General features: G+C 31.0%; 1 protein-coding gene across 1 annotated transcript; it reads left to right on the top strand.

The window, feature by feature from the left end:
* The first annotated feature begins 3,886 nt into the window (after positions 1-3,886).
* Positions 3,887-5,629, top strand: LOC119612260. Its single transcript, XM_037968023.1, is given in 2 exon segments — positions 3,887-4,917; positions 4,920-5,629. Coding segments are annotated over 2 exon segments (1,302 nt in total). The 5' UTR covers positions 3,887-4,265; the 3' UTR covers positions 5,570-5,629.
* The last annotated feature ends 8,953 nt before the right edge of the window (positions 5,630-14,582 follow it).

Genomic DNA, 14,582 nt, shown 5'->3' with positions numbered 1-14,582 from the left:
AGGGTTAATTTTAATTTTGTTGTTGTTTTTTTAAATATCAATTCTTGTAATTTTAGTAAATATGGCCAACAAATAAATAATATTTCGATATGTTTCAATGAGAATTTACAAATATTGCAAAATTTTACCTTTGACCTCCAAAGTTTACGCCTTAGGATTTCCCGATTTATATATAACTTCAGGGAAATATTTTATATTATCTAAGAAATAATATTATGTAAATATTTTGTTTAAAATATTACAAAAAATAGTTTTTCTTGAAATTCGCAAGAGTTCAAGTCGCAGGTACAGCTTAACTATAAGAGGTATTGACCTAATTTTTTCACTCTTTTATTCCCTAATCTTTTGACCATAAAATATTAAAATTTGTTTAACAAAGATTTAAAAAAACTTAAAATGGAGTTTTGAAACTGCCGTGTAAAAAATATTTTTTTTATCATAGCTGAGAACAGGTCCACAATATCTTTAAATGATAAAAACATATATTCGAGTAAATATAGATATATTTTATGTAATAAAATAGTTTTATTAGAATATTTTCCAAAATAAGTTAAATTTTTTCCACATTTCCTAATCAAGTGCTCTGAGACATGTTAATTGCCTGGGGAATTTTTAATAACTTTTACATTTTTGAACCAAGTTTTGTGTTTTACATCTTTTTGAAATACTAAATCCATGTACATTATGATTCTTTAACAATAATATGTAAAATATTTAGCTAATAGCAACATTTATCACATAATATCAAAATTTACGAAGTATGCTCCTACCAGGTCACGTTTTCTGACACAAAATCCGTTGTATATATATATATATATATATATATATATATATATATATATATATATATATATATATACACTCAAACCTCGATTTATGCGGTTAATTCGTTTCGCAGAAAAACGCATAATTCGAACTCGCACAAAACGATACACTAGCTCCATGCAAATATAGTAATTGGGTTTTTAATAAAAAAGCGCACTATTTCAAATTATTCCCTTAAAAGTCAAACAAAATCGCATAAAAAAATCAAGAAAAATTTAATTTTCTACTGAAACTATTAAAAAATTATGAAAAATAAAGGTAACAAATAATAACACAATACAAATTCCAAATAATGAAGTATATGTACAAAATTTCTTAAAAATAAAAAATAATATTTCTTCGTGTACAAAGGATTTGAACAATACTTTATGTATCCGAACCGGAATTGGTAAAAAATCAGTAGTAGTACTTTGTTGAGAAATTTTTTTCGATGTATGTGGACCAACATTTTTCTCAAAATTATTTTTGCAAAGAAAAATTTTAGAATTTTGAAACCGCACTAATTCAAATTCGCATAAAATAAATACGCATAAAACGAGGTTTGAGTGTATATATATATATATATACATATACATATACATATACATAAAAGAGTACATATTCATGAAAAGATTATATTAGGAATGAATGAATCTTTGTTACGAATGGACGATAATTCTACTCCGGCGGAGTAATTTTCAATATTTGGTGTTATATAAAGCGTTCCGGGACAGTTTTTTTAGTTAATCTCTCTTTATCTACATAGTGTATATATAAACAATATTGTGTGACGGTTGGTCAATAATATTTGCCTTTTTTTTATTTTCTTTATATAAATTATTTTATTTTAATAAAAATTTCCACAAATTTAGTTTTTTTTTTGTTCCTTTTTATGTTTTTCCGTGTTATGTTTTTCTTCTTGTTATGAAAATCCAAGTGAATGGTTAGTATTATACTTTGGAGACTAACTAATATATGATGTCAATTTTGACAGTGACGTATAGGTGGCGGTGACGTAAGTAAGGAATACACTGCAAGGTTGCATTTATACTTCACCACCCGATCAAATGACCTTACATTGTACTTGAACGTTACCGAAACACGTTGGAAGTGACGTCACCGTTAAGGCAAGGGACTCACATGTAACGATAATGACTGGTCATTTTGTGCCAACAGTCAAATCGAACAGAAGTCCAGGAAAGAAATTCATTGTGAAAGTGATACTTGCTTAACATAAAAATTGTCAGTCTTTGAAAGTCTAACTTAATTCAAGTTGATATTCGATAATTGTTATAAATTTGATTATTTTAAAATTTAATTTAAAAATACAAAGAGGAAATATTCAGGTAATTAAAACAAAAATATAACAAATATTTATCTAATTATTAACCAGAACCATTATAATTTAAATATTTTCAAATCTTATTTTTTTTAAATCAAATATGTAAAAAAATTTTAAATTTACCCATTTGAATTATAAAATAACGAGATTGAATGCTAAATTTAAAATGTTTTTGTTTAATTTTTAATAATTCTTGTTATTATTTGATAAAAAAAAAAAAATTTATTGAATGTTTTTTGATGTTATCCACATCATATAGTGTTGTGAGGCTTTTTGTTAATGCAGAAAACAAATTTTATTCAGATTCACGGCAGAGCCATCTATGCCTCAGATCTCGGATCTGGGAATCGAATAGCGTGTTCACGCACCCGTTAGAAGGCTGAGCTCATATTCACCACCAAAAAATCAAATAATTGGACCACCTGGTCGAGGGAAGATTTAGGTTCCACTCTACAATTTGACATAATATATGTTATCATATTCAACCACCAGTGGATGGTAATTCAAAATCAGGGTGAGCCGTAAGGAAATAATTGCAACAGAAAAACGGGAAAAATAGATAAGTAAATTAAAAATCTGAAACACGTAATATAACCTAGACCGTTGACACATTGACCGTTACATGTCACACACGTGATCTCCCGTGACATTCACACGGAGGTCAATAGTGTGACATTGAAAATTCATATATCACTAGAAAAGATACATAATATATAAGAAAGAAACAATTTAAAATTAAATATTTATAAATTTAGACATATAGAAAAAAAAAGAGAAAAAAATCATAATAATCAAGTAGCTGAAGTTATTATATCCTAATTTAACGTATTTTGTCGTTGGCCTTATGTTGTTGTCTTCTAAAATTCTAATATATTTTATATTAATATTATAATGAGAATATAAAAAAAAACTAAAACTAACATAAATTTATGTTCTTTACCATTTAACCAATACTTAAATCTTATAATATATAACTTTAGATTGTAACATTAATAACAACTCGAATTAAGCAGAAAATGATTATGTTTAAAGATATGATTCATAATTGCTAAAGTATATGATTAATTAACTATTCTTATAATTAATCAAATAATTTAATTGTTTTTTTTGAATAATTTGATATTCTATTTTCTTGTCAGAACTTTTATGTCAAAAATAAAAAAAAAGAAAAAAACAATTCTGAATCATTTCCTCTAAAAATAATTAAATAAATAAATAAATAAATAAATAAATAAATAAATATATAAATAAATAAATATATAAATAAATAAATAAATAAATATATAAATAAATAAATAAATAAATAAATAAATAAATAAATATATAATTAATAAATAAATAAATATATAAATAAATAAATATATAAATAAATAAATAAATATATAAATATATAAATTAATAAATAAAAAAAAGAAAAAGAGAAAAACCTAAATAGTACATAAATATTCATTTCTTAACAAATCTAAAATAATTATAAAATATAATTAAATACCTGTTAAGATATGAAGAATCTAATTTTTTTTAGTAAATATTCAAATACATATATATAAACCCAATATTCAAATTTAATTATTATTTCTTTTGTGCATTTATTATTATTAATTTTGTTACGAAATTGAATTTGCATTTAAACTAAACGGTTTTTAACGGCCAGTTCCCGAAATTTCTTAGCGACTAACATTTGGGTGGCATCACTAAGCGTTGAAGAGGGTGTGTGTCCCCACTAAACATTGACTTACATCAGTAGAAGTATCTAGATGATGGAGCCAGAATAAACTGGAAATATAAAGAAGGTGATGCCCATGTATAAATAGCGGTGGCAATCACCAAATGAGTCAGTCTGTAATAAATCGTCATTGAGTAAAGTTAATAAAGTCAAGTGTGCTTTCGTGTGTTAAAGATAAAAAGACAGCCTTACAGTCTACTATATAAGTTGTGTTATAAAAGTATTTGTGTATAAAACTGTGTAAATAAAGAGTTGTTGTAGTTTTTAACAAATTGACGCTTTTATTTGCAATAAGAAGAATCCAGTTTATTTCAAAAGGAAATAAACGAACGTTTTAAAAGGTAAAACGTAACAATTGGTGTCAGAAGCGGAATTGCATAATAAAAAGCAGTCATGAAGTTCGAAGAACTAAAAGTGGAACAACTCAAGAGAGAATTGAGTAAGATGGAGTTACCGACAGCCGGTAATAAGGCAGAATTGCAAAAGAGGCTAATAGATGAATTCAAGCGGCGTGACATTGACATAGGTACATACGAATTCGAGTACAAAGAAGAAACTGAGATATGTACTCGCTCAACAACGAGCAACATGGACTTAAACACAATGTTTGCCGCTATGATGGAGAAATTTGCTGAAGTTCAAGAAACTTCTAAGGCTAACTACGAGAAACTTCTTACTGACAACGAGAAACTTCTTACTGACAACGAGAAACTTCGAGCTGAGGTTAAAGCTGAAGTAAAGGAAACTTTTAAACACTTAGCTGAAATGGAAGCAAAATTTCAGGAAAGTTCAAGAGCCACAGAAGAAAAAATTCTGGAAGTGTCTGAGGTTATTAATAGCAGAGTAGATGGCATTGACAAAAAGGTGTCAGACTTAGAAACAAAGATGAATAATCTGCAATATCAAGAAGGAGCTGTACGAATCATTCCAGAAACCTCGAGTAGAATAAAAGCCCCTAGTTTTGATGGCACCACACCTTTTAATGTGTTCAAGTTCCAGTTTGAGACAGTTGCCATCAGAAACATGTGGAATAATGAAGAAAAGCTATAGAATTGATCTTAGCCTTAAAAGGAGGTGCTTCAGTAGTTCTTGAGAGCGTACCAGTGAGCAACAGAAATAATTATGACGACATAATGGAAGCACTACAACGCAAGTACGGTGGAGAACATAAAAAGGAATTATACCGAATGGAATTGCGTGGCAGAGTGCAGAAGGCCAATGAGACACTACAAGACTTTGCATTGGAAATCGAGCGATTGATACAGCTTACTTATCCAGGAGAACATCACCCGTTTTTGGATATTTTCAAGATAGAGGCATTTGTAAATGGCATACGTGATCCTGAGATAAAACATGCGGTTTGTGCCACACCAAAGCCATCATTCGCTGAAACTGTCTCATTTGCGCTGGCACAAGAAACGGCTAAAATAATTTCAAAGCCACAAATATTCAAGGTACGAAATGTCGAGGTTGTCGCTGAAAACGAAAGGAATATAGTCACTGAGATAAAAGAGGCAGTTTTAGAGGCTTTAAATGAGAAACAAAATAAAGCCAAAATCAAATGCTATAACTGTGGAAAAACCGGACATATTCAGCGAAACTGCAAAGCACAAAGAAAACGTACCAGATCGGTCTCACCGCCAAGAAACAACCAACAGGTAAATCATCACTCATCACAAGAATCACCTTTAAATTAAAACGAGCTAGCACTGAGGGGCAAGAGCTAGCTCCCACATATGACGGCCCCACAATCTCCATATCAGTAATGCAGCAGAAAAATAGTAATCTAACTGCTGGTGGATACATCAATGGTCGAAAGCACATTTTTACTATAGACACAGGAGCGTCGCAGTCTATTATTAGACCAGATTTAGTTAAGAAAACAATTGAACCACTATGCGGGGTAAGATTACGCACCGCCACTGGAGAGCCTGCCACTGTCTATGGTAAAGTAAATGCGAAAGTAATCATTGCCAACATAAGCGTAGATCATGTATTTATTGTTGCCGATATCGTGGATGAGGTAATCATTGGTGCAGACTTCATGATTATGCATGGCATTAAATTACATTTGGGACCAAATGTTATGATTTGGCGAAATGTTGAAATACCTCTTGATGTCGGATATCAAAGCAAGGCTCAAGTAAAAAAACTAGTTGCTATTGAACATGAAAAATTGCCTCCACAGTCAGAGGTTTTGATATGGGCCCGTATGGAGGGAGATTGTGAGGACAACAGTTTGTGGGTAGTAGAACCAGCAGAAATAAAAAGTGATATTGTAACAGCTAAAGCCCTCGTCAAACCCTGTAAAAACAAAATAGTTCCCGTAAGAGTTCTTAACTTGTCCAGCTTTGAAAAAGTCATAAAGCCAAATTCCGAACTAGGTCAATGTGCTTCAGCAGAGGCTGTAGTCAACTGTGTGGAAAATCCTGCAAATAAATCCATCAAAGAACATGAGCTACTAGCGGAATATGTGGGAAAATGGGTAGAAAAGCTAGCGCCGTCAGATAAAAATAAAGCCAAACAACTTCTGAAGAGACATGCATCTGTCTTTGCTTTAAAAAGTGAAAATCAAGGTAGAACAGCAATTGTAAAACATCAAATAGATACTGGCGATGCGAGACCAATAAAGCAGGCCCCCAGAAGTATTCCTTTAGCAAAACGAAGCGAAGTGAAAGAGTTAGTGAACGAAATGGAGCGGAACGGCGTAATCGAACCATCTTCTAGTCCTTGGAGCTCGCCCGTGGTTTTAGTTAAGAAGAAAGATGGCAGCACAAGATTCTGCGTAGATTACAGAAAGCTGAATGATGTCACCAAGAAAGACAGCTATCCGCTACCTAGAATTGATGATACTCTGGACACGCTAGCTGGAACAAAATGGTTCTCCACATTGGACTTGCAAAGTGGATATTGGCAAGTAGAGATTGCAGGCAAAGACAAAGAGAAAACTGCATTTAGTGCTAGTGACGGATTATGGCAGTTTAATGTAATGCCCTTTGGACTCTGCAATGCTCCAGCAACATTCGAGCGCTTAATGGAACATGTATTAAAAGGACTTCACGGAAAGACATGTTTGGTGTATCTCGATGACATAATTGTCATGGGAAATACTTTTAATGAACACCTTAAAAACCTTGAAGAAGTCCTTAAAAGAATATCAGCGGCTGGACTAAAACTCAGTGTAAAGAAATGTGCATTGTTTCAGAAGGAAGTGAAATATTTGGGGCATCGCGTAACAGCAGATGGAATATCAACAGATGAAGATAAAATAATAGTTGTAAAAGACTGGCCACGGCCGAAAAATCTCCATGAATTGCGAAGTTTTCTTGGCCTCTGTACGTACTACAGACGATTTGTTCCAAATTTCGCCAGTGTAGCTGCAAGCTTACATGAATTGACCAAGAAGTCGCAACCATTCCATTGGGGTGAAGCACAAGAATTAGCATTCCAAAAGCTCAAGGATCTCTTATGTAAGGCACCAATTTTGTCATATCCCATACCTGGAGAAAAGTTTGTGCTGGATAGTGATGCTAGTGGATACGGAATAGGCGGTGTGCTTTCCCAAGTAATCGATGGAACTGAAAGAGTCATCGGATACTTCAGCCGAACGCTTTCAAAGCCTGAGAGAAACTACTGCGTTACTCGTCGCGAACTCCTAGCAGTAGTTGAGTGTGTCAAACACTACCATAAGTATCTATATGGGCAACACTTCCAACTGAGAACCGATCACTCTGCCCTCAGGTGGTTGCTGCAATTTAAAGAACCTGAAGGGCAACTGGCTCGTTGGATTGAACGCCTTCAGTCTTATGATTTTAGCATTGAGCACAGGAAAGGTGTAAAACATGGTAATGCGGATGCTCTATCGAGAAGACCATGCACCGTGGAATGCAGGCATTGCACAAAGGCTGAGGTAAAAGAAAGCGTCATCGATGTTCGGCTAACCCATATAGATTCCACTGAAGATTGGTCTGAAGCGCAAAGGGATGACCCCTTACTGGCAAAGATAATATCGGCTAAAGTAGAAGGCAAAAGACCAGCCCGCAATGAAATATCTGCAGAAAGTCCATTAATGAAATCCTATTGGGCTCTATGGAATAGTCTACAAGTGTTAAATGGCTGCCTATACCGAATATGGGAAAGTGCAGACGGAAAAACGGTGACAAATCTAATTGTGGTACCTGCCTCTAAAATAAATGAAGTATTGAAAGAGTTCCATGACGGTCCAAGTGGTGGACATCTTGGCGTGACGAAAACCATAGAAAAGGTAAAACAACGGTTTTATTGGGTCGGTTGTCAACAATCGGTAGCCGATTGGATTTCAAATTGTCCACAATGCATAGCAGCCAAAGGTCCAGTAAGAAAAAGTCGTGGACGACTTCAGCAGTACAACTCAGGTGCGCCATTTGAGAGGATTGCAATGGATGTAGCAGGCCCTTTTCCTGTTAGTGATGCCGGAAACCGTTATATTCTAGTGGTTATGGATTATTTCAGCAAATGGCCAGAGGTGTATGCCATCCCCAACCAGGAAGCTAAAACAGTCGTAGGTGTGTTTGTGAACAACTGGATATGTCGTTATGGTGTACCATTGGAGTTACATTCGGACCAGGGCAGAAATTTTGAATCCGCTGTGTTCAAAGAAATGTGCGATTTATACGGAATAAGAAAAACAAGAACAACTCCACTGCATCCTCAATCAGATGGCATGGTCGAAAGATTCAATCGCACACTGGAGGAATATTTGAGAAAAGTGGTTAGTGCACATCAGAAGGACTGGGATGAACACATACCAAAATTTCTGCTGGCCTACCGAACAGCCGTTCACGACTCCACCTCTCGAACACCTGCAAAAATTATTTTCGGAACAGAACTCAAGCTGCCTGGTGATTTAGAATTTGGTATAAAGCCGTCATCAAAAAGTAAGGATGATGAAAACTTTTCCCAAGAGCAAGATGACCTTAATGAACTTCATGAATTCGTGCGGAGACGAATAAAAATGACCAGTGATAAAATGAAGGCCAGATACGATCGAGCAGTAAATTCTGAAGGATTTACCGAAGGCCAGCTAGTACTACTGTATAGCCCACAACGTAAAAAAGGTTTATCCCCTAAGCTGCAAACTCACTGGGAAGGACCGTATGTGGTGATTAAGAAATTAAACGACGTAGTCTACCGAATACAGAAATATAAGAGCCCGAGAAGCAAAATGAAGGTTGTACACCTAGAACGACTAGCTGCCTATGGGAAAGGTGAATCTGTGCCTATTCGGGACGAACAGGCTTAAGCGGGGGACAGTGTTACGAAATTGAATTTGCATTTAAACTAAACGGTTTTTAACGGCCAGTTCCCGAAATTTCTTAGCGACTAACATTTGGGTGGCATCACTAAGCGTTGAAGAGGTGTGTGTGTCTCCACTAAACATTGACTTACATCAGTAGAAGTATCTAGATGATGGAGCCAGAATAAACTGGAAATATAAAGAAGGTGATGCCCATGTATAAATAGCGGTGGCAATCACCAAATGAGTCAGTCTGTAATAAATCGTCATTGAGTAAAGTTAATAAAGTCAAGTGTGCTTTCGTGTGTTAAAGATAAAAAGACAGCCTTACAGTCTACTATATAAGTTGTGTTATAAAAGTATTTGTGTATAAAACTGTGTAAATAAAGAGTTGTTGTAGTTTTTAACAAATTGACGCTTTTATTTGCAATAAGAAGAATCCAGTTTATTTCAAAAGGAAATAAACGAACGTTTTAAAAGGTAAAACGTAACAATATTCTCAATTTTTTGGAAAAATAACGAATAAAAAACCGAATAATTGATTAAAATTTCGAATAATTATTCGAAAAATTTTAACAAAAAATATTAAAAAATTAGATTCCTTTAAAAAGTTTTCAAAAAAATGTGCATTGTTTAGTATTTAAACAGCCTTAAATTATGTTTTCTATTTAGTTTTTTTTAACAACTAAAAGTATGCTTTAGTTTTAAATACAGAATAATGGACTAGTCCTTTTTGAAACATATTTTTGTTACTTAATTTAAACTGTTTTAATTTTGTATAGAAAATTATTAAAATGTTCTATTTATGCCACTTTTCTTCTTCTATTACGTTGGCCATTTGTCTATAAATAGAATATTAAAGAACCTAGTTTTGATTATCCTTCTCTAGTCAGTTGTTTTTTTCTTCGTTTTTTTTTTTCATGTTGCCTTAATTACCACTCAAATGTTAAACTTCAATTGACCTCATTTAGCCACTTGAAAAACCAGAGAGAAAATACAAACAAAAAAAACCTTTTTTTCACAGCAAACAAATTGGCCAAAGCCTTCATCATTGCCGATGAGCAAGCCAACAACATCATCTTCTTCCTTATTGGCACCCATCAGAAACAATCAACATTATTTCATTTAATACCTTGCGGTTATTCATTTTGTTTTCTTTTTCCGGTTTTTGCTTTTGTGGTCCAGCTTTAGGTAAAATGTACATATTTATTTTGTGCTGATAGTTTTCCCGAACAACCCTCGAAAACATACAAATTAAAATTTACAAATAGCTAGTTAGTTAGTGTTGAAAGTTATGTTGTATTTGCAACTAAAAGCCTTTTCGAAAAAAAAGGTGGTTTGTTGCAAACTATTTTTATTTTATTTATTTTTTTTAAATAAATTCCTGAAAAGTATGCTTTTGTTTTGTGTATGTTTTTCATTATTATCATTTGTTATATTTAAGCCCTAAATGTAGGCTACAATTTCTTTTTGTTTAGTTTTAGTTAAAAAAATGATTGTATCTCTTTTTTGTTTAGTTTATTAGTGGTTTTTGAGGTGTTTATGGAACTATTAGATTTAGTTAGACTTTGGTGCCAGGTTGAGGTTTTTAGTTTTGGTCACTACAAAAAAAGTAAATAGTAATTTTGTATTTTACTGATTATCTGGTTACTGCTTTAATAATGTCATCCCTGGAATTTTTCTATTAATTTGTATTTTTTTTTTTCTAAAATTTATTTCATAGACTATAACGACGAGCCCAGTGGTACGGGTGCTTTGGCTGGCAGTTTTGATAAGTCGGTTTTACAAATATCCGATTGGTTGACGTGGGAACAAAACATGATCAAAATACAAAGTGTGCCTGTCCATGATGTCGATGAGGTACGCATGGCCATAGAAAAGCAAGAGGTAAGTTGTCTTTACACACACAAAACGCTCATTCATTTATTCATTCATGTATACTAGATAGCACAGTGGGATGAAGAGTAAAATAAATTTGACAAACAAATAATCATCTATATTATTAAAACTTAACTAAAAGAGTTTTTATCTCCATTCCAGCAAGTTTTTACAATGATAACCTTTTTTTATTCGATTAAAAAAACCGAATAATCGAATAAAAATTCTTAAAATTTTATGATCATGCTTTATAAACAAAAAAAGTACTTTTGTCTCAGTTTACGCAGATTTTTATATAAAATAACCGGTTTATTATTCGAATATAAAACCAAATAATCGAATCAATTTTTTGGAAAATCACATAATTTTTGTTTTTCTAAACGAAAAGAATGTTTTGTTCTAATATTCGCAGATTTTTATATAAAAATAACCGGTTTTTTATTCGATTATAAAACCGATTAATCGTATAAAATTTTGGAAAATCACATGATTTATGTATGTATTTCTAAATAAAAACGTTTCTCTGCACTAATATTCACAGATTTTTATATAAAATAACCGGTTTTTTATTCGATTAGAAAAAAACGAATAATCGAATAATATTATGGAAAATTGCATTATTTTTAAACAAATTTCTAAATAAAAGGTACTTTTGTGCTTATGACCCAAGATTTAAGAAAATAACCGGTTTTTTATTCGAATAAAAAAAAACAAATCGAATAAAATTTTCGAACATTTCAGGATTTATGTTCTTATTAACAAAAAATAACTTCTGCTAGAATTTTCGCCGAATAATCGAATAAAATTTTGGAAAATTACTTTTATTATCTATGTATGTACACATTTCTACATAAAAAGGTACTGTTGTCCTAATTTTCGAAAATTTCTTTATAAAATAACCGGGTTTTTATTTGATTAGAAAACCGAATAATCGAATCAAATTGCAGATTTAAAAACATGTACAGTAGTTTTCCGATTTAACGAACCCATATGTTGTCAGGCCTGTTCGTAAAATTGAAAAGTTCGTTATATGCAGTACTTACTAAAACGTGGGTTTTTGGTAGGAAAATAATTAAAAATAGGTACATAAAATATTTTTTAAATGTATTTTATAAAAATTAATTCTTTTTTTTATAAAAATAGCACAAAACACAAAATTCCGAATCTTATATACCCACCTTCAAACCATATTTGTGTCGAATTTAATCGCTGTATTTTTAATTCAGTTATTTCTCGTTATTTCTCGAAGTTCATCGCTATACTCGTATTTTTAAGCGAGTAATGAGCGTTGAAGTAATTTTCTTAAGGGGCCTGATATGGAGGGTAAGGTCAATTATGGACCGATTCCCATAAAATTTGTTAGAGATTTCGGTTAGTATAGAACATGTTTGTATCGAATTTCATCGGCGTACTCGTATTGTTAAGCGAGTATTGAGCGTTAAAGTCATTATCTGAAGGACGGACATAGCTACATCGAACTAAAATTTTAATAAGAACCCAGAATGTGTTACAGTTTTGGGTATAAAAGCACCGCTTAAAACAACGGTATAGTTTTTTGCTACAACTTAGGTTATTTGTTATTTTTGATAAATGTCATTTTATCTTCATTTAAATAATAATATTTTTATTAGTTCGTTAAACAGAGTACAAAAAACAAGTTTTGTTCGTTATTTAAGGTAGTCAATAGGAAAAATTAGCTTGTTCGTTAAATGCGATGTTCGTAGAATTGAATGGTCGTTAAATCGGAAAACTACTGTATTTAAAAAAAAAAAAAAAATGTCATTTATCTTCATCTTGGCTTATTTTTAGTAAAATAAAACAGTTTTTATTCGACTAATAATATAACCGCTAATATAGCCGGTTTTTCTTTCGATTAAAAATACGAATAAGAGGAAAAAATTTTGGAAAAATTTAATGATTTACATATTTCTAAACCAAAAGGTACTATTGTTCTAATATTTTTAGGTTAAAAAAAATAATCGGTTTTTATTCGATTAAATAAATCAAAATCGAATAAAATTTTAGAAAATTGCTAGATTAATGTATTTATAAACAAAAAAAACTAATTTTGCTGCAATTTTCGTAGACTTCTATATAAAACAACCGGATTTTTATTCGACTAAAAATCCGAATAATCGAATAAAATGTTGAAAAATTGTATTATTTATGTATTATTAAACAAAAATAATCTTTTATTCTAATCTTTGAATATTTTTATAAAAATAACCGGTTTTTATTCGATTAAAAAACCGAATAATTGAATAAAATAAAAAGAAACGGTTTTTATTCGACCGAATAAAATTTCGTTAAATTTTGCAAATTTATTTCTAAAAGAATTACGATTTCTAAAAATGTTCGCAAATTTTTTACTTTCCATCCCACTGTTTATCATTTTTTTAAATTGTCATAAAAAACTGTGTCTGCTTTAGTAGAGCCACCATAAAAGCAAAACTTTAAATTGAAAAACTGTCTCTTTTTTTTGTCTTCCACACTCCTGTTGTGCTTTATCCTCGTGCTTTTCTTCTAATGTTTTTTTGTTGGCAAAAACAATTCCTCTACGTTTCACAATCATGACAACAAATCGTTACAGAAAGTTTTACGTGAATTGAAAATGAAAAAACCACAACTGAATGAATTGGTACACACCGCTGAGGTATTGAAAGGAGACATTAAACGTCAGCAATTGCAGGAGAAGGGTAAGTGCAAATGTAAAATATGAAAATTTAATATAAATATTTATTTTTATTTTTTTTTTATTTTATTCATTTATTTTGTAATATTAAGCCTTCACGGCCAAAATATCAATATTACAATTGTTATTTAAAATTAAGGTTATTTTTAAAGAATTACATTTAACTGGGATAAAAGTAATATTGAGTCTAAACTCTTTATGAAATCGCCAAAGGAGAACAAATGTGAATAAATCCATATATTTTATATTTTTAAGAAATTGTTTCTGAAAGTAAACTTTCTTCAAAATTTGCCTTTTTTAGTAAATTTTTTGCAAAATTTGCTTTCTTTAGTAAAATTTCTGCAAAATTTGCCTTTTTTAAATAAATATTCTGCAAAATTGCTTTCTTTAGTAAATTTTCTGCAAAATTTGCCTTTGTAGTAAATTTTCTATAAAATTTGCTTTCTTTGGCTTTTGTAGTAAATTTTCTACAAAATTTGTCTTTTTTATAAAATTTTCTGCAAAATTTGCCTTTTTCAGTAAATTTTCTGCAATTTTTTTTTTGCAAAATTTGGATTTCTTTATAATTATTTTTGCAAAATTTGCTTATTTTAGTAACTTTTTCTGCAAAATTTGCCTTTTTTAGTAAATATTTGCTTTCTTTAGTAAATTTTCTGCAAAATTTGCCTTTTTTATTATTATTATTTTTTTTTTTAAATTTGCTTTCTTTAGTAAATTTTCTGCAAAATATGCCTTTTTTAGCAAATTTTTCTGCAAAATTTGCCTTTTTTAGTAAATATTCTGCAAAATTTGCAGTTTTTATAAAATTTTTTGCAAAATTTTGCCTTTTTCAGTAAATTTTCTGCAAAATTTGCCTTTTTTAATA

This window comes from Lucilia sericata, unplaced genomic scaffold, assembly GCF_015586225.1.
Source record: "Lucilia sericata isolate MDLA Ls3-8-SP2 unplaced genomic scaffold, ASM1558622v1 Contig001640F_arrow, whole genome shotgun sequence".
Lineage (NCBI taxonomy): Eukaryota > Metazoa > Arthropoda > Insecta > Diptera > Calliphoridae > Lucilia > Lucilia sericata.
This window is presented reverse-complemented; position numbering and strand designations above follow the sequence as displayed.